The sequence below is a fragment of the Natrix helvetica genome, assembly GCF_964273705.1.
Source record: "Natrix helvetica genome assembly, chromosome: 3".
NCBI lineage: Eukaryota > Metazoa > Chordata > Lepidosauria > Squamata > Natricidae > Natrix > Natrix helvetica.
The window spans coordinates 25,665,349-25,692,206 of record NC_138549.1 but is presented as its reverse complement, the minus strand read 5'-3'; the positions used below and the strand labels follow the sequence as shown (position 1 = coordinate 25,692,206).

The following is a 26,858-nucleotide window of genomic DNA, read 5'->3' as shown; positions in this document are numbered from 1 at the left end:
AGAACCTTTGTTGAACTGAAAAGAGATATGCTGACTCCTGAAGAACAATTATTAACTGATTTCTGTTTTGACATCTTTCTCAAAATCAAGTTCCAAATGCTGCTTGTTCCTGAAATCTTGATTAATGTGCAAGCTGAATACAAATAATTAAGCAAGAAAATAATGAAAGTACTAATTTCCTTTGCAACATCATACGTGTGACTCAGATTTTCAGCAGTTGCTGCTTTAAAGAGCAAATGAAAAACAAAGGAGAGCTTGAAGTGAAACCTGTAATTTTAAAACTGAAATCCATGTTTGAGAAATGAGTAGGCAAAGTAAGACCATCCTTCATTTTAAACTTGTTGATAAAATGCAACAATAAATAAGTCTATTATTGTGTATTTGGTGCAAATGATAAAGATGCATAGAAGGCAGTCCTAAAATGTATACTATATATAAAGTCTGGTCATTAATTTAAAGTCAAACATTCTGGAAAATAAAATTAAATGCAACTTAAGGAATCTTGTATTGGTAATGAAAGAAAAAAATGCATTGTGTTACACTCTTTGATATTTCAAGTGGGAAAATAGCTGAGAATATGTTAGAGTGCAAGAAGAGCAAATAATTCAATGCTAGATGAAGTAAAACTATGTTCACCAAAAGCACTAATAATGACACCACAGGAATGTTTAGGAATTTGCTCTTGCATGCAAAAATAAGATTCACAGAATGCTTGAAAAGTAAAATTCTTAAAAAAAAACCCACCAAAACAACAAAGAAAAAGGGAAGACCAAGGTGATTACACACTACTGCTAAAGGCACAAATGTGAACTTACTTACAAAGAAGCAGATACAAAGAAACAATCCTAGACAAATAATGTAAATCATGTCACAAAGAGCTGGAAGTGACCAATGATCAAATAATAGTTCATCATTATTTTAATGATACACAAGAAACTTTGGCTTTGCTTCTTTTTTCATGCCAACTGCGGCCACAAGAAGCAGGTTTGGAGGGTTTTTGTATTGGGATTTTGTTTAAATTAAAAAAAGGCCTGGGTTTTGCAACTTGGAATGTGAGAATCTGAGGCTTTTATGACTGGCTCCTATAGTAATGAACCAGGAATTTTCAGGGCTATGAAACAGCTGGTTGCACTATCATCACCACTTTAGATCAAGTATACATTTTTCTAGAAATTGTGCGGCTACTCTAGAAACCCAAGAAAAGGTGCAACTTCTTTAAGGATTGCCAGTAGATGCAACATGCATGCAAGTCACCTTCTGACTTTGATTCAGAAGCATTTTATATCTCTAATGCATGGTTTATATCACTGTTTATCCTACTGAATGGGGAATGCTAGGAGATGAAGATCTCCAGTGTTGAAAAAGATCGCCAATGTTGAAAAACATGCCCATTCAGAAGTACTGTCATTACTGTACTCTTACTATAAAGGTAGTATTAGTTAGTATTCATGATTTCCTGTCTGAACTGTCTTGAAGGATGGACATTTGCCACCTATTACCATAGTCACAAGGATAAGATTTTTAACTAACTGTAACAAATAACAGTTCTTCTGCAATCTCATAGAAAGTTCCCATCAAATTGAGAGTACGTTTTGTCATCCTCACCATTTCTTTGGACTCAGGATTTGTTTACAAACTGTTGTCTAGATTGTAGTCTTCCTCCTGTCTCCCAGGATTAGTCTCCTAGCCCTTTACAATGTATGTATGTATGTATGTATGTATGTATGTATGTATGTATGTATGTACGTACGTGTATGTAGTCACCGAAACAGTAGGCATGAGCTTAAATGGGGTGGTAGAGGACAGGAAGGCCTGAAGGAACGTTGTCCATGGGTTTGTGGTGGGTTGGACATGACAACAACGACAACAATGTATATTATAAAGAATAAAGTATTGACAGTCCAGTATTCAGCACACATAAATATATTGGGCTACTGCGATATATTGAACTGTAAGGGATTCTCCTTGAAAGCCACTTGGTCACATTTATGCACTTATTATGGAATGTATAATATATCAGGCCTGAGTAAAAGCAGTGCCATCTTATAAACTTTTGGCCATGAAGTGTAAATATGGATCGACCTATCAGCAGCTCCTTGCAAAAGAAAAGGCATAATTGAGTTTTCCTGAACCAGATTTCTTTCATCACCTCCAGACAGTATTGATTAACTTGGTTGAGTGGGAAAGATGAGATTGTGTGTGTATAGCTTGCTTAGTGCAAGAAAAACAAAGCTTTACCTTTGTTTTCATTTGGCTTAAGCACTGTGTAATCTTTGAAGAGTCATTTGCACATTCTACTCCGATGTAACAAGTGCTGGTGCTTAAATTTTGGATTGGGAAAGTATAGGGATCATGCAATCACTTTACTGTATCGGTTGTTTTTGAGTAATTTATAAACTGTTTTCTATGACACCCTTTTACAGATGAAAGAAGGTTATTTTCTTTTTAAATTGATGAATAAAGCTTTTAATTTTCCTGAAAAATTATTCATGCTCCCAATATATTCTATTGGTTGAGAGCATTTTTCAGTCTCTGGTGTAACTAATTGTCAATTTTGAAGTCTGTCAGAAGCAGTAGATTGGTTTGCTTTTACTTCAGCACATATTAATACTTTTGCTGGGCACAAAGCAGCAAACCATAGAAACATTTTAAAGGATAGATACAGCTTATGTTGGAACCTATCTAGCTTTTAGTACCATAAATCCTATTAAATCGATACTTTACTTGGCTATCTGAAAATAGTCTAGAACAGTGGCTCGCAACCTTTTCTTCACCACGATACCCTTTAAATATCTTTGGTGACCATGGACCATGGCCATGAACTACAGCAACTAGACCTGAGGTGGCGCAGTGGTTAGAGTGCAGTACTGCAGGCTACTTCAGCTGACTGCTAGCTGCAGTTCAGCAATTCAAATCTCATCGGCTCAAGGTTGACTCAGCCTTCCAACCTTCTGATTTGGGTAAAATGAGGGCCCAGATTGTTGGGGGCAATATGCTGATTCTGTAAAACTGCTTAGAGAGGGCTGTAAAGCACTATGAAGCGGAATATAAGTCTATTGCTATTGCTAACTCAATATTTAAATCATAACATTTCTTCAAGCCTTTGTGAACCCCCTGTGGTGACATTGTGTCCACCCCAGGGGGCCGTGGACCACAGATTAAGAACCACTGGGCTAGAAAATAGTTTGGAACATAATCTGCAAGTGCTGAAGCTTCTAAGAATTGTTTATCAAGCAAGATAGCTAACCAAAAAGGTTAAAATAGGTAAGGAGATAAAAAAAGTGGCAGATGTTTAACCAGTCTTGGGTGGATTGTGGAGGTGCTTTATTGGATTGCATTTGGTTCAAAAGTGGCTCTAGATCGCACTAGATGCTCTCCAAAATTGTGCTTAAATGGTTAAAATGTAAATCTTGTGTGCAACTTCATTCATTTAGGAAAACATATAATCAAGTGCAAAATTAACAATTTTTAAATGTTTAAAACCATTAAACCATTTAACTATTATTTTTAACAGGTTATAAAATATTAGGTTAAGGGACACAAGAAAGAAGAGATCATGAAAAGGAAAAAAAAAGAGATAGAAATGGTTAGCATGGAAAAAATATGAAAGTGGTAGAAATATTTAGTACAGTAGCTTGCATGTCTATAAAAGTTCATCTCATGGTGTAACAGCCTTATCTTATTACACATGATATGTTAAAGTTGCTCCCTGGGGTTTTTGCATTTATTTTACAATTATTTACCTCTACTTGTAATAGCTGTGACTGAAATAAAATCATATTATATGGTAATTATATTATTTGCTTCCTAATTCGTTATCCTCCATGGTTGTATATCTGTAAAATGTAATAGCTACATGTAGTTCAGAACATTCTTCTGAGATTACTAGAGATGGATTGATCAGAAACTACTGGAACATCCTAAGAGGAAATATTTAAAGTTAACACTGTGTGAGACCGAAAGAACTGTAAAGAACCTGCTTCATTCTTATATTCACGCAAGCTTCAATTTATGTTGATTTATTTTACCAAATAGTAAAAACTGAGCACAATTTAAGATTCAAATCTAACACACTAAATTAATTTAAAATTGAAGTAGAGTTTTTGAACTGCTGTTTATGGCTCTACTAGATGAGAAGAGGGAAATAAATAGAATTGGGAACCATAATGCTAGTTAGGTGTTACTGTCATCACAAACATTAAGTTTAGGGAGTGTTGAGGCCTGCCGAAATGGTACCTATTTATCTACTTGCATTTGCATACTTTCGAACTACTAAGTTGGCAGGAGCTGAGGCAAAAACGGGCGCTCACGCTGTCGAGTGGTGCTTGGGTCTTGAACAGCCAACTTTCTGATCGACAAGCCCAGCATTAACTGCTAAGGCCGCTGCTTCCCCTTAGGGAATGTTGAGGCCCGCCAAACCATCAAATCTGCTTTTTTGGAAATTATATTACACTATATAATTTACTATATATTCTATATAAAACATATATATATCCGTTTTCTTACTGGTAATGCTTGAAAATACTTTTCTATGCTTTGACTGCCCCACTTCTCTCACAAAAGAGAAAAAAAGTGGAACTTTCAAGCACAGCTTTCAGGGAACCCCCTGAGAAGTTCTTCAAGAGTTTATTTATTTCATGAACTTTTTTCCCCCTGCACTTTCTCCTTGGAAGGTTCTGAAGGTCCAGCATTTGAAGGTGGTTTCAGAGAGATGTGCCACCAATATCCAGTTTTATTAGCTGCTTTTGCTTTTGTTTCCAAAACCTCTAATATGCATAATGTGGCCAAAAAGGTGGGAATCCACCTTTATTAAGGATTAGTTGATAGTTGTCCAGATTGGTTAGACTGAGAGAGGGGTTCTTTAGAAGGGGCACAATGACCATCTCTTTCAATATTAATAGAGCTTGTCTTCTCTTAGTGAAGCATTAACGATAGCCTGAATCGAGCCCCAAACACTTTTCCTAGCCACACGAATCAGCTTAGCAAGACAGAACTGTAATTGCAGGTAACAGATTTCATGTAAAAGAGAGCCTTATCCAACTTCATCAGTCCTAACAAATTCAAACGAATCCCAAATAATCCCTCAAGACCTTACTCAACACACCTTGCTAGCCCTGTCAAAGTAGAGTCTACACTGAGTGGTTTCCCCTCACCCCCCCAAAAAAAACCCCTTGCGAACATACCACAGCAGCGTGTAGGAACAACTATCTAGTTTTTCCTTAAAAGAGACCAGGTAACCTTGAACAGAATTGTGGAATGCAATTATTCGGACAGGTTAAGAATAGAGGAATAAACATGCTTACCAGCCACAGCTTTATCCTGTCCCTAAGGCTCATGCAACATATAGGCAGCCACATCCAGTCATATGTGGGGCAGTGTTTCTGGTGGCAGCTAAGATGTCATAAAGACTAATTGCCATGACACCATAGTTTTTGGTGCAGGCAAATTTCAGACAGGACTATGTCATCATCACAACCCAGTTAGCTCTCTGTTACATAAGCCATGTCTGTGCTTATATTCACTGCATGTTGTGGAGCAACACAATCTTATGCAGACTTCTGGCATTAACCTGAGGCCATCAGAATCCTGTCATCTGACCTTAGAACTGAGGTTGGTGGGCTAAAAATTGGGATCTGTACTGCATTTCCAATCTCCTTTCCTATAGAATGGGTAACTTGCTGCCTTTCATTATACTTCCCATGAAAACATATGACATGGGTCAAAGGTGACATGCCGCGATGTTTTGGGTGACTTGCTAGTGTTCGCTAACAAATATTCTTGAAAGCATAACCTCAGTTCTCATACAGTTTTCAAAGGCTGTGGAAGCTGTTTGAAATGGGGCGAGTGATTACATAGCCTCCTGAGCCTCTGAAAATTTCAGGTGGGGGCAGACAGGGAATTGTTTCTCTTTTGTTTATTATGTGGGAGGTGTGTGACACACCAGCAGAGCCAAGTTAGGCATTTTCTGAAGTGATGACATGCAGAGCCCAAAAGAATTCGCCCTCATTGTCCTGTGGCAATCACCATAGAAATACTGCTATTACTCCCATATCATCTTCATTTCCCAAAATGTCCATGTCACAATCTGTATGATAATTGAGAAGTTAATTGTTGGTTTCTGAAAATGACAATACTTTATATTTGATTTGCTTTTACATGTTCACCTACAAGTATGTGTTCAAGAAGAGAATTTGAAACACTGTCTTTTTGCACTGCTTTAAAATTCCTCACAGAAATGAAGTCAGAAATCAGCGTTCCCCCTCTTAATTTAATACTATGTATAAAACATTTTAGTAAATTTCACAAAGTTAATACGTATATTACATAACTAAATAATTTTATCTTTAAAAGAGGCCAATGTAGGGATGTAATGAAAAAGGATACTTGTACTTGTCTAATACAGCCACATTTTTTGTGGGATGAATTGGGTTGAAGGGAAAAGGTAGCCTAATTTAATTTTTGTCAACTCATCTCATCTATGGTTTTCTAACAACACTGGAATATTGTTGTTTTTGTATCTAGAGTTGAGCTGAAGTTTCTGTTTTGGACATAGTAATTTTATTAATTTTGCTGATTGATAAAATATAACTTATTTGGCATTTTTTCCTGGTATGTTGGTTTGTTATTTCAAATTCCTTTTGCATTATTAAACCATCTTTCTTTTGTATATGCTTATTTAATGTTGTTTAATGCTAGAAATGGACTTAGCCTTGAAAGCCAGTTGGGTGATTTTTGGGCCAGTCACTTTCTTTCAGTCCAACCTACCTCACTGGGTTGTTGTTATAAGGAAAATAGGAGGGAGAAGATATATTGGATATGTTCGTCACCTTGAGTTATTTGTAAAAATAATAAATTATCTTAGATTTTTATTCTATACAAACTTTTTGTTCCATTCTATTTTATTTTATTTTAAATATAGTGTTTTATGGTATTGTTAGTCATAAAATTATGTATCACTTTAAAATATTTTGCATTAAACTATTTGAGATTCTGTATCAATGGGAGATCGAACTGGGTCCTGACAAACCTAGCTCACAACTTTGTAATCCAAAAGGAAGAAGAAAGAACTAGAGTATCAGCTATACTAGACTTAATTCTTACTAGCAGACAAGAAATGATAGAGGGGGTTGAAGATGCAGGAACTTTAGGGGAGAGTTACCATGTCTTATTGGAATACAATATAACGCAGACACAAGCAATAGAACAAAATCAAACTAGCATCTTAGGCTTTAAAAGATCTGATTTCAGCAAACTTAGAAAGAGCTTGGGAAGGATTCCATGGATGAAAATCTTATGGGGGAAAACAATTCAAAAAGCTTGGGAGACTCTGAAAAATATGATTATAAAATCCCAGCACAGTATCACTTATAAAGAAAAATAAGAAATCCATGAAGAAATCCGCATGATTGCATAAAGAACTCTGATGAACTGAAAGACAAAAAGAATAAGTACAAAAAATTGAAAGAGGGACACATAACTGAGGCAGAATACCAACACATGTCCCAAATCGGAAAAGATGAAGTCAAGAAAGCTAAGGGTCAGAATGAACCAAGACTTGTGACAAATGTCAAAAATAATACGAAAGTTTCTTTCAACATGTAAAAAACAAGACACACAAAAAGGCAAGGAAATAATCAGTGCACTAATGGGAAAAGATGGCAAGGAAGTGATGGGCAGCAAGGAGAAAGCAGAGCGGCTTAATTATTTCTTTGCAGCTGTCTTCCTGCAAAAAGTAAAAAATAGCCCAACCCAGCAAAAACAGGGCCGTAAAAGACAGACTAGGACTCCATCTTTAAGTAAGAAAATGGTAAGAGGACACCTGTCCAAATCATCAGGACCAGATGGATTACATCCCAGAGTTCTGAAGGAGCTGGCAGACGTGATCTCGGAACCACTGAATCATATCTTTCAAAGACCCTGGAGCGCTGGAGAACTATCAGAGGACTGGAAAAGAATTGATGTGATTCCCATATTCAAAAAAGGGGGAAAATGGATCTAGGAAACTAGAGATCAATCAGCCAGACATCAATACTTGGGAAGATCTTAATCAAACAACAGATCTGCGAACACCTAGAAGCAAGCACAGTTATAATCAGAAGCCAACACGGGTTTGTCAGAAACAGATCATGCCATACAAATCTTATTTTATTCTTTGAGAAAGTGAATAAATTAGTGGACCAGTGAAATGCTACAAACATAGAATTTGGGTTGGATTTCAGTAAGGCATTTGACTAGGTAGACCACAACCTACTTCTTAGTAAGCTAAAAATATGTGGGATAGATAGCATCATCACTGGATTTGAGACTGGCTGACAAACTACAATCAATGTGCAGTCTTTAATGAATCTATATCTACATAGAGGGAAGTAACCGGTGAGGTACCTCAAAGTTCTGTCTTAAGTCCAGTACTCTTCAATAGCTTCATCAATAATTTAGATGAGGAAATAGAAGTGGATCTCATCAAATTTGCAAATGGCACCAAGCTGGCAGGAGTAGCCAAACCCCCAGAAGATAGTCTCAAGATCCAGATGAATCTCAACAGACTTGAACACTGGGCCCTATCTAGCAAAATGAAATTCAGTGGTGAGAAAAGTAAAATTTTAGTTAGGTAGGCAAGAAAAAACAAATCTTCAGGTATACAATACATGGAACTTGGCTCAATACTAGTAACTGTAAGAAGGATCTTGGAGTCCCAGTGGACAAACACTTAAATATGAGCCAGCAGTGTGCTGCAGCTGCCAAAAAAAAAAAAAGCCAATGTAATATTAGGCTACATTAACAGAGGGATTGAATCAAGATCACATGAAGTGTTGGTACCGCTTTATAATGCCTTGGTAAGACCATACATAGAATACTGCATTCAGTTTTGTTTGCCACAATATAAAAAGAGTTTGAGATTCTGGAAAGAGTGCAGAGAAGAGCAATAAAGATGATTAGGAAGCTGGAGGCTAAAACATGAACACTTGCAGGAATTTGGTAGGTCTAATTAACTGTAAAGAAGGATTAGGAGTAACATGATAGCAGTGTTCCAATATTTGAAAGGCTCCAAAAGAAGAGGGGTCATGCTGTCTTCCAAAGTATCTCAAGGCAGTATAAAAAGTAATGGATAGAAACTAATCAAGGAGAGAAGCAACTAAGGAGAAACTGAGGAGAAATTTCCTGACAGAACAATTATCCAGTGGAATGGCTTGCCTTCAAAAATTGTGGGTGCTCCATCAACTGGAGATTTTTAATAAGAGATGGGACAGCCATTTGTCTGAAATGGTATAGTGTCTCCTGCTTGAGCAGGGGGTTGAACTAGAAGACCTCTAAGGTTCATCCAATTCTGTTCTGTAATTCTGAGACTATTTTATGTTTAATCAAGTCATTCATCTGATGTAGAAGTTTGTTACAATACCTGACATTTTAAAAATAATATTTCCATTATTTAATATGAATAAATATAAAACAAATATTTAATACTACTTATTAATATTTGTATGATGGACATACAAAACATTTTCAGAAGCTGGCAAAATTCTTTTTTCTTATTTTGTCATACAGTTGGTAAAAAGTAGCCTTTCCCCAAGATCTGTGATTAATAGTAATTTCATTTATTTTCTTTCCTTTGCAGAATATTGTACAGCTTGCAGGCAATAGATGGTGCCTAATCACTTCTCGTGGCTTTCACTCAACGGTTTATAATCCAAATGAAAAGGTAATTATTTATATGGACGTTTTGGGATACAGTATAGCTTATATTTATTTTTAGGACATTAAAGAGTTAAAGTATATGTCTTAAGACTTAAAGGAGAAGAATGGTTTCCTCAGACTTTAAATATCATTACGATTGTAATTTTTAGTGTAACAATAGGGGTAAGTCATTTAATTCATGGCTGCAATTATGTTTACTATTCAATTTCATTGGTAAGATTTGTTTTAAATAAAATGAAATCAGATTTATTTTTCCTGCATTATTTATTGATTTAAAATCAGCTTCTATTGTTGTTTCATTCATCCATAGATTGGAGATTACTTTGGTTAATAAGATGTTGCACAGTTACATAGGTTAGATGTGATAGGGATATCCATCTCTCTGCTAATGTCTCATTAAAGACACAGAACTGTATTAAGGCTTATGTTCTCTTCAGTATTTATATAAATTGTTACCACCTTAACTGACATAGAATTCTATTCTATTCAACTCAATAATAGATAGTTGCCTATGTTTCTTTATGCTGAAAGCTACTTTCTCTTTAACTTAGGTTGCTTTGAAACTTTTCTTTGGTTCTTAGCATACTATTGTAGGCACACATTAACTATATCAAAACCAAACTAAATTTGAAGAGCCTTAGATACCATCAATGGCAGATAAATAACTATAAAGACTGGGATTCATCCATCAAATAACTTGGCATATTTCAACCCTGTCTTATCCGTGAACAAGGGACTATAAAAAGAGAATATAAAACAGTAGATTTGCTGTGTTCTTAGTGTTAACACACAAGTCCAGGGGTATCAAACTCGTGTCACGTGACATATTGTGACTTTCCCCCCCCCTTCGCTAAACCAGGTGTGGGTGTAGCCAATGCGTGATGCATCTGGCCCGCGGGCTGTGAGTTTGAGAGCCCTGCACTAATCTTTCAGTGTTGGAAAACTATATTTATTGTCCTACTTGCAATGACCTAAAGTTACTTGCAACTTACAAATTAATTCTTTACAGATATATTGCAGGTAATGTATAGATTATTATCAAATATGGCATCCATTGTTGAAACTGTTGTGTAAATATTTTTTGTATATACACATACACATACATTCATATACATTTCTGTGATAATTTTGTCCTCATTCCTTTTTTAAAAGGAATTTGTTGTTCTGCTTAACTAAATAAAGGTTTTAAAAAAGAAAGTGCACAAGTTTGTTGTAAGTCTGTTTACCACTCTTAGGTCAGTTTTATTTATATGAAATCATACCAGTGGTGGGTTGCCGGAAGTACGCTCCGGTATGGGTGTACTGGAGCCAGCCTGGAGCACCGGATACTGTTCCGGTACGGTGCTCTGGAGGACCCACCTGCCCGCCCGCGCTCCTTACCTGTGTTTTAAAGCTTCTGCACTGCCACGCACGTGCATGGCGTGTACAGCGCCTGCGCTATGCTCTGCGGAGCAGCTGGAGCATCGCAGAGTATCGCGGAGGCGCTAGAACAAGGATGCTGCCAGCCCCGTTCCAACCGTACCAGTTGGAACGGGAGTTGAAACTCACCACTGAATCATACTAACGTTTTGTAAATAATCATTTTTAATATATTTAGTGATTAGATTTCACATTTTTGTATTCATTGAATGACACCAAATGTAAGTGTAAATATCTCTGTTTACATTATATTTATGAAGGATACTTTTTTTCTTCCTCTTCCTTCACTAGACTTTTGATAAGCTTCTTATTGCAAACAGAGGAGAAATTGCCTGTAGGGTAAGTAACATCTCAAATTAACATCTCAAATCTTAATTGTAGTTATTGTGTAGTTCTTTGCTTTTACTTAAAGCAGTTAACTAAAAGAAACAATATTTCCCTCCTCACTCCCTGACTAGGTAATTAAAACATGCAAGAAGATGGGAATTAAAACAGTTGCCATACACAGTGATGTTGATTCAAATGCTGTAAGTACCCATTGTTTGTTATAACATTACTTTCTAGATTAATATCTGTGTTGATCCCATCCAAATACTCAATGAATATTTGCCATTATTTTAAGCTACATTTTAATAGGATGTCCCTTCTTTTCATTTTTCATTTTATTGGATTTGTCAACCGCTCCCTCTCCCCAAGGGGACTCGGGGCGGTGTACAGACAGAGTAAAATACATTACTCTTAAGGAAATATCATTTCACAAGTCTTTTTTATTCAATCAAATATATTTTGAAAAGGATGTTGAGATATCCAAAATTCTATTAACAAAGAATATGATGAGACGAGAGATCCAAATCATGATAGAAAGTTTATATTTATCTTTAAATACATCTTTGAATTCTTCGTAGTGTTAAAGCTAATATCCACATTTCAACAATGACTGAAATAATAGACATTAATATATTCTTCAATATCAATATGTAGTAGTTATGGAGTAAGAGAAGACATTTTAAAAAATAAATGACTTGTGGGTGCATTGCCCTCAAGTATTGGATAATACAGTGGTGCTTTATGATATCACTGCTACCATAGAAACAATAATATAAGATATATACTAGGTATGAGCAAGAGAGCTTAGAAAGCTGAGAGAGGAGACAACATCTTAGGAAGCTTGGAAAGAAGATTAATTTTTCCAGGGTGCTGCTCTGGAGAGTCCAAGCAAGGGTTAAATACAGCCAATCTGCCCAGAACTGAATTGAAACTTTAAACCACGCCTCTGGTGCTGATTATCTCCAGTTTTTTTCAATTCAACTAGCCCAGTGGACGCGCTTCGAGTTTCTCTTCAATTCTAGATAGATTGCTTGGACTCTCAATTATATTACTGAAAGGAAAAGATCGTGTTCTTTACTTTGGAGCAGGCTTGGTGAGAGAAATTTACTTTAAATCCCAATTTGGCTTCTCTCTCACCCCTTGGTCCTCCCGGTGTCCCGATCTTGCGCGGGCCCTGCAGGATCACAGACAGCTGTTGGGGAAGCGCGTGGGTCGGACTCCCGCCGCCAGCACCACCGCAGCAACCCTGCTGCAGGAGGAAATCCCTGCTGAGAGCTCCGTTGTCGTCTGTGCTTTTTACAAGCCGGTGTTCGGCGCGGACCCTCAGGGCTCTCCTAAGCATTAGCGGCAACTTTAAAACATCTGGAGAGGCTGCAAGGAGTTCCGACCTCCATTTGGAGCCGCCTGTTTCATTTTCGTTTTCGATTTGGCTGCATGCCGCAGCTGCTGAAGCCTGACTCATAGCAGGAGCCGCGTGGAGACCCCATTGACCGGTCAGACCGGCGATCTGGGCCTCTAGCCTTTCGGACTGAAGCGGCAAGTGCTTGTGGTCGCCTGGATCACAACCCTTACGTTCCTGCAGGTGCTGGGAGCTGGATTTGCTCGTGCCATAACCCTGCCTGGCTGAATCTCTTCCTGCAACCTTCTGTGTTTCTTCCTGAGCATTTTGGCTTGCGGTGGGCTACTGTGAGGTGGTGAGTGGAGGTGGTTCCCTACCTGTCTCGTTTAAGGCTCTTTATTAACGCCATGGCAGATCAGACCCCAGAAAACCCTGAACCAATGGGGGTTTCCTCCAGAGCCTTTGCTAGGCAGGCCAGCAAGGCTGCCAGGGAGGCCATCAGAGGCAACAAACCTTATTCCAAACCCGGGCCTAAGCTGGGATTGGGGCAGGATAAGGATGCCTTATGCCGTCAGAACGCCCTAGAAAAACAATTTTCCAAGGCCCAGCAACAGGCCCAAGCTTCCCAGTTGGTGGACTCTCAGGAATCCTCCGGAGAGGTTGCCCTTGCCCAGGCTCAACCTATCTCCGATAGCGAGGGGGAAGGCCAGGAATTCTTGCCCACAGCTTCTTTGGCCATGGCAGTTTCACCAGGCCCCTTGATGGCGCATCAGGCGGACCTCTTCGCCTGTCCTTCGGACCTGGAGGAGGGGCCAGCCCCTGTGGGGCCCTTGGCACCGCAACTTCCACCCCCCCAGACCCGGCCCCAGGCTTCGCTCAGTCGAGGACCAGGAGCCCAACCTTTCAGCGGAAATGCAAGAGGTCATCAACAGGGCTATTTCCCAGGGCATTGAAGCGGGCATGCAACAGAGAGGAAAACGCACTCGCGGGACCCGCCATCTAGAGCCCCAGGCAGCTCCCAGTATTGCATCCTTCTCCTAGCCTCCTCAGTCCCCCCATTCCTCCCTAGCCTTGGAGGATTCGGCCTGGGAGGAGGAGGAAGACTTATTACCTAGGCAGGACCCCGAGTTCTCGGGGGATGAAGGTGGTTCTTCCGAAAAGCCTACCTTTTCGGGCCTATTTAAATTGACCAACTTCAAAACCATCCTGGATAATGCTAAGGTAGTGACCCGCATGGGGTCTACCCCCTTGGCTCCGACGGCCCAAGTCCCAGATGATCTATGTGGGGACCTTTTCGAAGAACCTGTGTCGGCTCAGGAGATAGTCCCAGTTCCCAAACTATTCCTCAACATGGTTCAAAAGCAATGGGCGCAGCCTGCTACCATGGCTACCCCCAGCAACAATGATAAGAAGCTTTATACAGTAGATGCCAGCCTGGAGGATTTGCTTAAGCTACCTCCAATTGATCCTCCCATGGCGGCACTCACATCTACGTCTGTCCTTCCCCCTGACTTATTAGAGGGGCTCAAGGCTGAGGACAAGAGGACCGAGACTGCTTGCCACAAAACTCACCAGGCGGCAGCATGGGCGATTAAGTCATCCGCCTCAGCCTCCTTCCTTTCCAGGGCAGCCCTGCTTTGGTTGAGGCAGTTGCTGAGAAAAATTCCTGCCAAGGACACCAAGTTGAGGCAGGTTATCAACAAGATCATGGCAGTCACGGAGTACACCGCCGATGCCACCCTGAATGCTACCAAGTTTGCCTCTCGAGCCCTAGCGTCTAATGTCACCACCAGACGCCTCTTGTGGCTGAGAACGTGGATATGGGTTCAAAGTGGAAGCTTGTCACAGCCCCCTTTAAAGGGGGCAAGCTCTTCGTGGAGGTCTTGGATCCTGTCCTAGTAGAAAACAAGGACAAGAAGAAGGTGATGCCATCGGTCACTAAGAAGTCCGATCGGAAGGGTCCCAACTCCTACAGAAGGCAGCCCTTTTGGAACACTGAGCCTTCCACTAGCTCCGCCCCATTTCATCGGGCGTATCCCCAGCAAACCGATCGGTCCCAGGACCGTCAGTCCTTTCACGACAGAGGTCGCCAGCAACACTACTCCAAACGCCGCTTTCGGGGGGGGGTCTGGTTCACACCCCTTCAGGAGATACAAATGACCATCAACGATCAGCTCCCATAGGAGGGCGTCTCCAGTTATTTCACGCCAAGTGGGAGCAGATCACGTCGGACCAGTGGGTCCTACAAACGATCCGCATGGGCCTCACCTTGAAGTTCCTCTCCCTCCCCCCCGCCACTTCATCAGGTGTTCCGTCCCTTCATGCCCAGTCAAACGGTCCCTCATGGAATAGAAGATCAGGCATTTCAGGGATATCAGGGCCATAGAGGCTGTTCCGGCGGGTCAGGAGGGGACAGCATTTTACTCAATCCTGTTCCTGGTTCCCAAAAATTCCGGGGGGTGGAGGGGAATATTGGACCTAAAAAGATGTAACCTATCGGAGGTTCAAAATGCAATCCCTCCAGTCCATCCTGGGATGCATCAGGCCGGGGGATATATTGACATCCATAGCCCTCAAAGAGGCCTACCTCCACGTACCCATCTGCAAAGCCCACCGCTGATACCTGAGATTCACTTATGCAGGCCGCCACTACCACTATTGAGCCTTGCCGTTCAGCCTATCATCGCCCCCCAGGACATTTACAAAGATCCTCGCAGTGGTGGTGGCCTTCATTAGATCCCATCCAATAAGACTGCACTGCTACCTGGACGATGTCCTCATCCAGTCGTCATCCCACCAACAGGCAACCAGAGACCTGGAGTACACTATCCAGGTGCTTCAAGACCACGGGTTCTCCATAAACTTGGAGAAGAGTCATCTTCTTCCGACAACCAGACTACCACATCTGGGGGCCATCATCAACACCATCTCCTGCCAGGTCTTCCTATCTCCGGAGAGGGTGACCAGCCTCAGGGAGAGGGTCACACAAGTGCAGCGGTCACCCCTGGCCAAGGTGGTTCAGCTGTCTCAGCTTCTAGGCAAAATGATCTCGTGCCTCTCCATCGTGCCTTGGGCAAGACTCCACTCCCGTCCGCTCCAGTGGCTCCTGCTCCCTTACCAAAGAGCCAACGATAGCAGCTCGATGAGGCTAATCCCGGTCTCCTTAGAGGTACGGCATTCCCGCAGGTGGTGGTTGTCCCCTGCCCTGACAAAGGGGTTCCGCTTCAAAGAACCCGTCCGTCTCACCATCACGACGGACGCCAGCCTTTACGGCTGGGGAGCTCATTGCCACAGTCAACTGGCGCAGGGCAGGTGGTCTCCTTCCGAGGCTGCTCACAGCATCAACTGGCTGGAGCTGAGGGCAGTCAGGTTGGCCCTCTGCCAGTTCCAGACCAGCATACAAGGGCGCCATGTGCGGATACTGACGGACAATGTTGCGACAAAGGCGCACATCAACCGCCAAGGGGGCACTCACTCCAGATCCTTGATGTCAGAGGCAGAAGTCCTAGGATGGTGGGTGGAGAAACACCTCCTGTCCCTACAGGTGGAACACATCTCGGGCACGACCAACACCCAGGTGGACTGGCTGAGCAGGGCTATGGTCAAACACTCGGAGTGGCGCCTGCATCCGCACCTGTTCCAGCAATTGTCCCAGAGGTTCGCCCGTCCGCAGGTAGACCTGTTCGCCACCGCATCCAACACGCACCTTCCAAGGTTTTTCATGAGGTTCCACAACCCGCGTGCCGAAGGAGTCAACGCCTTGCACTGCCCTTGGCCGCGGGGACTACTGTACGCCTTCCCTCTGTTACCTCTACTTCCCAGAGTCATTCGGAAGATCCTGTTGGAGGCGGTGGAGGTATTGCAGGTGGCACCGTTCTGGCCCAGGAGAACCTGGTTTGCGGACCTGGTGAGCCTCTTTGTTGAACCACCGTGGCGGATCCATTCACAGGAGATCTCCCTCAGCCAATTTCAACCATTCTGGCTCCTGATGGACATTCCTCGCTCGGCCAGCATCCTACCATTTGCAGTTTTCTCAGGGGCGCAACTAACCTGAGACCCCCAGTGGTTCACAGATATCCATCCTGGGACCTCAATGTAGTTCTGCGTGCCCTTATTGGCCCCCCGTTTGAACCACTCAGATCTGCCAGTCTCAAACATCTGACATTTAAGACAGCATTTTTGGTCGCCATCACCTCAGCTCGACGTATTTCGGAGTTGGCTGCCCTGTCCGTCAGAGAGGACTTATCCTTGATTCGACAAGACAGGGTAATTCTCAGGCTGGACCCGTCGTTCATCCCCAAAATCAACTCCTGGTTCCACCGAGCCCATGAGGTAGTTCTCCCGGACTTTTGTCCGCATCCTAGACATTCGAGGGAGAAACGCTGGCACTTGCTAGATGTGCGCAGGACGGTTCGCAGGTCATTCAAGCGCATGGCGGGGTTTCGACGATCTGAATCACTCTTCATATCATTCCAGCTGGCTTCCCAGGGCAGGAAAGTGTCCTCCTCTACGATCGGAGGGTGGCTGAGGGCCTGCATCACCCTTGCTCATGTTCTTTACTTTTACTTTACTTTATTTCAAACTTTTATACCGCCCCCTCTCCCAAAAGGGACTCGGGGCGGTGTACAGTCAGATTAAAACACATAAATACATAGGAATAAATACAAACATAGTTAAATACTAAATACTTAAAAGAGGAGGCTGTAAAAAACTGTACCTAAAGTAAAGCAATTAAAACAATGTTTAAAAAATAACCACTAAAAATACCCAATTAAAAATATCTGCCAGAAGGTAAGATAAGACTATGAATGGGCCAAGCCGGCTAAACGGAACAGGTGAGTCTTCAGTTTTTGTCGGAAGGAGCGGAAGTCGGTGGTGGTCCTGATATCGGGGGGGAGGTCATTCCAGAGGGTCGGGCCCATCACAGAGAAGGCTCTACTCCTAGGCGCCGCCCGTTGGCACTGCTTAGTGGACGGCACCAGGAGGAGTCCCTCCCTGTGAGAGCGAATTGGTCGCAGGGAAGTATGTGGTAGGATGCGATCCCTCAAGTAGCTAGGTCCTGTGCCATGGAGCGCTTTAAAGATTCTGCAGTCCAAACCTGTGCCTCACCACATTACAGCACATTCGACTAGGAGCGCCGCCACCACGGCAGCCTGGGCGACCCAGGCTCCGATTGAGGAAATTTGCAAGGCGGCTACCTGGACTTCATTGTCTCCATTTGTCCGAAATTATAAGTTGGGCAGCTTTGCATCAGCGGAAGGGGCATTCGGGAGGCGTGTTCTTCAAGGCATTCACACCAGCGGAGAGAATCTGAATGCTGCTGCTTCCCGCCCTAGTGACAATTAGCTTGGGCATGTCCCTTGCTTGGACTCTCCAGAGCAGCGCCCTGGAAAATGACCATTGTCTTACCTGAAGGGTCGTTTTCAGGGTGCTGCGAAGGAGAGTCCACCCCACCCTGAGGTCTGGCTCTGCTGGTAACAGTTCGAACGTTTACGGTTCCAGTTGGTTTGGTTTTTCTTATTGACTTGTTTACATTGTTGGACTTCTCAGCGCGCAACAGTTCCACGTGTTCATTGAAAAAATCTGAAGATAATCAGCACCAGAGGCATGGTTTAAAGTTTCAGTTCAGTTCTGGGCAGATTGGCTGTATTTAACCCTTGCTTGGACTCTCCTTCGCAGCGCCCTGAAAACGACCCTTCAGGTAAGACAATGGTCATTCTGATGTTAATATGCATATAACGTATCTTCCACCATATTTTTACTAGGCAGGTAGTACTAAAGATGTTGTATGCCTCTTCAAGATCTTCCTAAAATCCCCTCTAAGGAAATTGTAATTTATACTTACTGTATATATGGATTTCCCACCATGTCAATAACATAAAGGTATTTTTTTAAACGAACAATTTTTAAACAATGTAGAATACAGTTAAAAAGTTAGATCTTAATATCAGAATGCCATGCACCATGGCGGTAATGTATTTGAAAATCAAGGATATTCAAAGGATGCATAGGAATAGTCCATATTATTAGTGGCAAGTTTTCTTTGAAATCCAAATATTGATGTGAATAGATAAAATCCTCATCAGTGTTTAACAAATTGATAGATGATAAGTGGGCTTCTAATTAAACGCTTGCTGAATTTTGTCTGCCAAGCAATGTAATGCAGTGCATTGTTGTTGCATGAACTAAGGCCTGGATTTGGTAAGTTTAACAAAACTGCATGCTTTTCAGTTAATTATCATGTTCAAGGCTTATTGTATTTCACTATAAATTGACATAAGTTTTCAGAAGCTGAGATTATTAATTAGGAATATGTTAGTTGGGAAATGATTTTGAGTGGGAATTAATTTCTTTTTTTTTTTTGAATTATATTTTATTATTTGGTTGAGCTTTCTTTTTTTGCATTTCTATTCTTTTTTTTAAATTTTTACATAAACAAATGAACATATATAAAGCAATGTTGAAAAAGACAAAATGGTAAAAAAGTATAAAAACCAATATAGATAGAAAAAGAAATAATAATAATAATTAAAGAAACAACTTCCATTCTTTTTTACTCTACAAACTAGCCCTCCCTCTCTAAAAAGTGAGGAAAATGTTTTGATGGATATTTTCACTAAAAACACTAATGATATTTCTTGGATTCCTTAGAAGTTGCTTTGATATGAATAAACATTTGTTCTTTCTTGGCTTGAATTAGATACTAGTGACAATATTGTATATGTTTTTTAGTGATCACAGACGTGTGTTCATTTAAACTTATTTCAATCAGGATTGCTACAATATTGGTGGAACTTAATTTTAGGGAAGCCTTATACTAGAAATGCAACAGTTTGGTCTAAAATATAATTTTAAACAACATACAAAGGGAAAGAAAAATATGAGGATGATGGATAGCAGAATGAAAGGAAAATAAATGTGGTTGAGTGCTTGTTTAAATTGTTTCAAAATAATTTTGAGTCAGAAAGAGAACCTTTTATTTCAGAAAATTCAACAGCAATAGCCTAGAAATAACATTTGTGGAATATATAATAGAATGTATAAAGTGTGCTTTATACGATTAAAGTCCAAGAATAAAAATGTAACTTGGAAAATTTGAACATCGTAATGTGCAAAATGTTATATATTTGTGCAGCAAGTTAGTGGCTTCCACTATGTTCTTTTTCCTCTCATGTTTGAATATTTTTTAGAGAAATGTAAAACATTGTGGAAATTCAGTAACCATCTATTGGATTGTATCCAGCAAGGTGGCTTGCTGTTTGAAAGAAAATTCCTGGTGTGTATTGTCATTGTAGTTTTAGGATTTAGTAATGAGATTGAGTGGTATCTTGTGTGAGCCCTCATGGATGATTGACAAAGAGGTGATGTGACTCATCATTTATCAAGTTATTATCTTGTCTACCCTTTATAATTTATCCCTGCTGTCTGGGAAGGAGGTAAGGACAATATGACTTTGTGATGTCAAAGTAATTAGTGTTTGTTTGTGGTTTCCAGCTGAACAAACTGGAAGCTAACAATCAGGTAAATTAAAATGAAATGCACCAGCATAGGCAAAGATGAGAAGACCTCTGGGAAGAGCTTATCAAAATTTCATACTTTTTTTTTTACAGTTATGTTTTCTAATTGCTCACTTGTACTCACTTGCCACTAATAGCTTCTAATATATGCTGCTGAGGCATCTTGCTATGAGATGATACAGGAATTTAATAAATAAATAATGAGACCATGCATCATTAACTGCTTTTTCTCCATCGTATTTATATAAAAGCAAACATTTAGACCTATTAAAGTACAAATATAACTTTAAAGAAAAAGAATACATTGTTTAATTATGAGGCATAATAACAGCAACATATTTAAAACAGTTATATATGTTTGGCAAGTTGGGCTTTCCAGCTTCAGTTTAGGATAGTTGCATATGCGGATTCTGTAAACGACTTAGAGCAAGGGTGTCAAACTAATGACAACACATTGTTGTCACTGTGACGTATTGCAACTTTTCCTCCCTTCGCTAAATCGGGAGTGGGCGTGACCTGTGCGTGATGCATCTGGCCTGCGGGCCCTGGCTTAAAGAGGGCTGTGAAACACTATGAAGCAGTTGCTGCTATTGCATGAGTGACTTTAGCATTATGGTGGAAGAAAGTATGTTTATGAGAATTTTTTACATACTAGAGAAGATAATGATAAAAGAAAAGCAATTTTACATAGACTAATTTTACTGGAGAAACTATTATTGTTTCAGGTTGTGGTTTTTCACCCCATTTTCTATTTTTCTGTTCTATTCTTTATCCCTTGATAGTCAGTGTTTCACAATTGCCTCTTCCTACGGGACATTTTTTTAAACTTAGTATCCAGTTTCCTCTTTTTGGGGAACATTGTGCAGTAGATTCAGAGGGCACTGGATGAAGTGGATTATCTGGATCCTTTTTAGTTAGGTTTCAAATCTCAGAGTGGGTATGGAATAGAAGCGGCTTTAGTTGTGCTTTTGGCTGATTTCTGGTGTAGGTGGGGTGATGGTGGTGAATCCCTTTCTTGCTTTGCTTGATTTCTCAGCAGCTTTTCATACCATCAAACCATGACATCCTTCTGGATAAACTCAGAAATTGGGGATGGAAAGCATGGGTTGGGCTGGTTCACCTCCTTTCTCTGGGGCCAATTCCAATTGATGATTGGAGAGGAGAGATCCTATGTTAATCCTCTAATATGTGGAAGTGCTGCAGGGGTCGGTGCTCCCACTCTCCTATTTAACAGCGATATGAGATGACTGGGTGAGATGACTAGATGAGATATCATGTACATCTGTGCTCCCAGCAAATTATGCGATGGTGTGGCTGGAGCACTATCTTAGTGATGGAGGCTGTGAGAGTATGGGGAACAAGCTTCAACTGAACCATGGCAAGACTTTGGGCTTTGGGTTTTGGGGCTCTCTGGTTCTAGAACTACACCATCTCTGGTGCTGGATAGGGCTGCATTGCCCCAAACAGACCCTGTGTGCAACAGGGGAGGGGGGGTCCTCCTGGACTCAGGATTGCTGCTGAGGAACAGATGGAAGTCGTAGCTAGGAGAGCCTTTGCACAGCTTTGTTCTCTGCATGATAAGACTGAAAAAAGTGGCTCATGATCAGTCCTCATACTTACGGCTGTTGGAGAATGTCTGTGATTATGTGATCCAAATTCAAGCACTTAACAACTAGCATATTCTAGGGTTGTGTCATAACATTTGCGACTTTCCCAAGGGGCTTCTGATAAGCAAAGTCAGTAGGGAAAGCTAGATTTGTTTAACTGTCACAGCAGAAAAGCCCACAAAATTGGGGTGACTCATTTAGCAATTGCATCATTAACAACGGAAGCTCCAATCTCACTTGTGATCATAAGTTGAGAACTACCTGTATAGTGCAAATGTCTGAATTTTCTTATAATCTTATCCCTGCTTTTATGGGACCTTTTTGTCAGTGATGTTGTTTAGGATGTTTCATATCAGCACTGACTATTATATTCAGTATTAAGGAAAATGATATTAGGTTTTTAAAAATATTACTCATATTTTACCTTGCTCTGCTTCCTAAATAAATAAGCCAGAATTCGATTGGGTTCATGCGTAGAAGCTAATTTAGTTATGTCACTGTCATTTGAATGCACAGCTCATGAAATTGCACTTCCCTAATCTGTATGATTCTGTAGTTGTCCCCTATACTTCTAAAATAGGGTCAAATTATGATGGAAGAGTATTGAAGTTCCTACAGTGGAGGAATGGATTGTAAAAATGTCAGAACTACTGGCAAAACTGCCTTGTCTGGCCAGGGAGAAAACAAGTGCTTTGTTTGAAAGACTGGAAACCTTTTATGGACATTTTGCTAAAAGAAGAATAAAAAGTAAAATGGTGATTTAAGGAGATTTAATGATGGAAATAAATAAATATTAAATAAGGGACTGAAGGGATCTCTAGAAGAATTAAGAGGAAAGAAGATAATAGATTTGTTAATATCTGGTGAGAAGAAGGTTGGAAATCATATTTCAAAACCTTCCTTCTTTCCATCCATCCATCCATCCAACTTTAGCTTTGTGTCTCACTCTGTAAAATCATCAATAAATTTATTTTTTTTAAAAATGTCAGGACAGTGAAACATCATACTGATATTATCAAGTTTCTTTGGAATCTAATTTATGTTTTCAATTTAGCATTAAAAAATCCTATCAAAAACGGAAATCTAAACACTGCTTCAAATAGGTGTGTGATTCTATTTTTTTAAAAGGAAGCTTGTAGTTTTTAAAATATTAAATGCTATCTCTCCACTGTTAATCTTTCTTATCAAATGTTTATGTTGATATTGATTTTAATTAAATCAACTTTGTTGTATTTTGAAAACTGCCACCTATGGACAGCCCTCCCACCCCTATTTGGATAGTAGCAAGGAGAATAGAATTCCTGGCAGAAACATGGTTAACATGTTTAATCAGCAACATTATATTTAATTGGAGAGTCTGTAGTCTAATAGCAGGAGGCTGAAGGGAATTATTTAGTATTAGTAATGCTCGTCTGGGAGTTGTGTACTAATCAAGGAGCTTGTGTTTTTGCTGTGGGGGTAATGAATAATGACGATTATGACATGTTAGTATATGTCTGTGGGAAAAGTGGATGGGCCATGAGTTAATCAAGAAGTATATTAAAATAGTTCCATGCTGCTTTCTGATTCTGTTCTCTGTACTGTCTGTCAAGGCTTGGAATTCTGAGACAATTATTTTCTGCATCCAGTTTAGTATGTAACTAAGCAGTTATCAAAAATCTCTAAAACTTAAAAACTGTGAAGTCCATATTTCAAAACATACAGTGTCAGGTGCTACAATGGCACGGTTAAAAGTATAACAGTTGGAATCCTTTAATTTTATGAATGTATGTATCTATCATAATTTATTTATAGAAATGATATTATGGTTTCTATCTACCGTTTTGTTAGTATTTTAAATGGCTGCACAAGTTTATTCTTTAAAATAGTTTGTCTTTTCATTAAGCCAACAGTCCCCAACCTTTGCACCTTGGTGACTGGCGGGGGGGGGGGGGGAGGGGAAGCGGACTGACATGCAGGCACATGCGTTGTTCAACTTGTGCAAGCATCGGGCCAGTGCACACACTCATGCATATACAGCTCGACTTGTGCACATTGAGTTGTGTGTGTGTACACATGCCGGCCCACTATGTGCGCAAGTACACCTGCGCACCTGGTCATGTGCGCTGTCCTGCTACTTGTATGGCCAGGTTCCGAATATGCCATAGCCCAGTGGCTGCGACCTCGGGGGTCGGATCCCAGCCAAAAGTATTCTGAACCATATCCTGCTCCAAATCCTTGCGCGATTGGCTGTTTTATAACCAGGTAAACCTAGGAGGGCCAAAACCCTGTCTTTCATGTCACTCATGAAACTGCCAGTATAATTTTTTTTGTTAGTAAATTAACGCATTGAGTTTAACTTGTTAAAAAAGAAATTGAACATCTCATAAATCCACAGAATGAATTCATATTTGTAGGTAAACCTTCACTAAAACTGTTGTATAGATGAGGACCAACATATTTTTATTACTGTATGCACTTATTAAAAACTTCCTACCAAACTGTGACCATCATGTATTAACTTAATTAAAGCTGTATCACAATGCAGCTCAAAAGTGTTAACCTGTAGGAGATTGTTATTGAAATCCATTATCTATGGAGTCAGTATTAGTGGTCAGCATCATCAGAAGTAAAACTGCAAGTAAAGTCCCCTCAAGGGTGCTGTGTGCCCAGCAGGTTAAAATGTCAGAGTTTCTTAAAGGGACTGATAGCTAAGGCCTCTAGAGTTATAGGGAAACCAATCATTTGGCGTCACCAGGGAATATTTCTTTATTTAGCAAATAGGGAAAAATTGCAAACCTGAAAAAGGATTTAGTGTGTACCATGTGTGCTGTTTTAAAAATATCCCCATAAGTAATACATATGTGTGTATGTGTACACATACATTTTTTAAGAACGTGTATGTGACTTTTAAAGTTTTCTTTAGATGTTAGGTTGCACAGGTAATTCTTGGTAAATATTTTTATGCCAAGTATACATAAACCTTAATTCTTTGATAAATTTTGCTTGTATGAATAGAGTAGAATACTTTATTTCACCAAGTGTGGTTAGAAACACATGCGCCTCTGGTGCAGAAACTCTTATTGTATATACAAAGCAACATAACAACAACAACAATAACAATGCAAACTAATGTCATGAAAGCGAAGATACAAAAATCCACTGACAACCCAAACTGCTGACTTTGCAATAATAAAGTCGAAACTGTTTCACATTTAATATGTGAATGCAGCAAAATCACACAAACTGATTACAAAGCTAGACATGATCAAGTTGCTAAATTAATCCACTGGTCATTATGTAAAAAATATGATTTACCTGTATCCAGAAAGTCATGGGAACATAAAGTGGAAAAAGTTATTGAAAATGAGAAGGTGAAGATCTTGTGGGACTTTCGAATACAAATGGATCGTCATTTGGAGCACAACATGCCGGATATCACAGTTGTAGAGGGCTGAAGTGTATAGTTTATTGATATCACTGTTCCTGGAGATGCCAGAGTCGAAGAAAAAGAACTAGAAAAAATAATGAAATATTGCGATCTGGCTATCGAAACTACACAGCTATGGATGCAGCATGTAACAGCGATAACCATTGTCATCGGGGCACTTGGCACCATGTCCAAGAATTTTACAAGATACATCAACAAATTGCAGCTTGAACTGCAATTCAAGCGGAACTGCAAAAAACTGCGCTACTCGGAACATCTTATATTTTAAGAAGATACTTGGATGATACCTAGGACGCTGGGAGCAAACCGTATCAACCATTAGCACCAGTCACTGGTATTTGTAATGCATTTTTGAATGTTCAGTTGGTTGAGTTTCATGTTTAATGAATAAAGTAAATAATAATAATAATAATAATAATAATAGTAGTAGTAGTAGTAGTAGTAGTAGTAGTAGTAGTAGTAGTAGTAGTCACTGAAAATCAGATGGTCAAGATCCTATGGGATTTTTGTATACAAACGGACAAAATACTGGTGCATAACATGCTAGACATCACACTGGTTGAGAAAAATAAGGTTACAATCATAGACATCGCAATATCAGGTGATAGCAGGGTCGACGAGAAGGAACATGAAAAAATAGCAAAATACCAGGACCTAAAAATTGAAATTCAGCGATTAAAGCACAAACCAGCAGTGGTAATTCCAGTGGTAATCGGCACACTGGGTGCTATTCCAAAAGCACTGGAATTACATTTAAAACAGTTAAAAATTGACAAAATCACCATCAGTCAAATGCAAAAGGCCGCACTGCTTGGATCCGCACACACATTACGAAAATACATTATGACGTCCTAGGCCCCTGGGTGGGGCCCGACTAGTAATTAATGCCAAATCCGGCGAAACAACTGGCCGCTGTGATACACTTCTGTTGATGCAATAATAATACAATAATAATAATACAATCAATGAGAGGGGATAGTAAAGAAGATAAGAAGTATTATAATAATACAAAATGGGTAAAGATACTTGGACATTAGACAATTTGTGAGAATTAGGTGTTCAGCAGAGTAATGGCACAAGGGAAGAAACTGTCACTGTATCTAGCTGTTTTGACATGCAGTTGTGGCGTCCCAAGTGGAAGAGTTGCAACAGTTTATGTCTAGGATTGGGAGGGGTCTGTAAATATTTTCTCAGCCCTCCTTCTGACCCACAGAATATACAGATCTATGGAAGGCAGGCTGGTTGCAATTGATAAAACAATGTACTATCTCGTTAAATTGACAGCAGTTTCTCTAACTTCAATAAGTGAAGAGGTGCTGCAGTATTATAGGAATTCTTTTTCAGTTGCAAAGTAGCTTTTGATTTCACTTATGAATCCAAGAAGGGTAGAGGATGTTTTAAGTATCTAAAACAGGATGATTAATAATCTCCAAAATGCAGCTTAAAGTTGAAATAAAAATGGATTAGAAAAATAATTTTCATTTATTTATTTGTATAAGAATTCTCTTTTTATTTGTTCTTTTATT

General features: G+C 40.1%; 1 protein-coding gene across 2 annotated transcripts in view; it reads left to right on the top strand.

Moving 5' to 3' along the window:
* PCCA (propionyl-CoA carboxylase subunit alpha) overlaps positions 1-26,858 on the top strand; it is a 239,420-nt gene that overhangs the window by 6,897 nt on the left and 205,665 nt on the right. For both annotated transcript variants that reach the window (XM_081946260.1, XM_081946261.1), the window contains exons 2-4: positions 9,614-9,697; positions 11,404-11,451; positions 11,571-11,639. In XM_081946260.1, the coding sequence (XP_081802386.1) occupies positions 9,614-9,697; positions 11,404-11,451; positions 11,571-11,639 (201 nt within the window). The remainder of the gene's footprint in view (positions 1-9,613; positions 9,698-11,403; positions 11,452-11,570; positions 11,640-26,858) is intronic.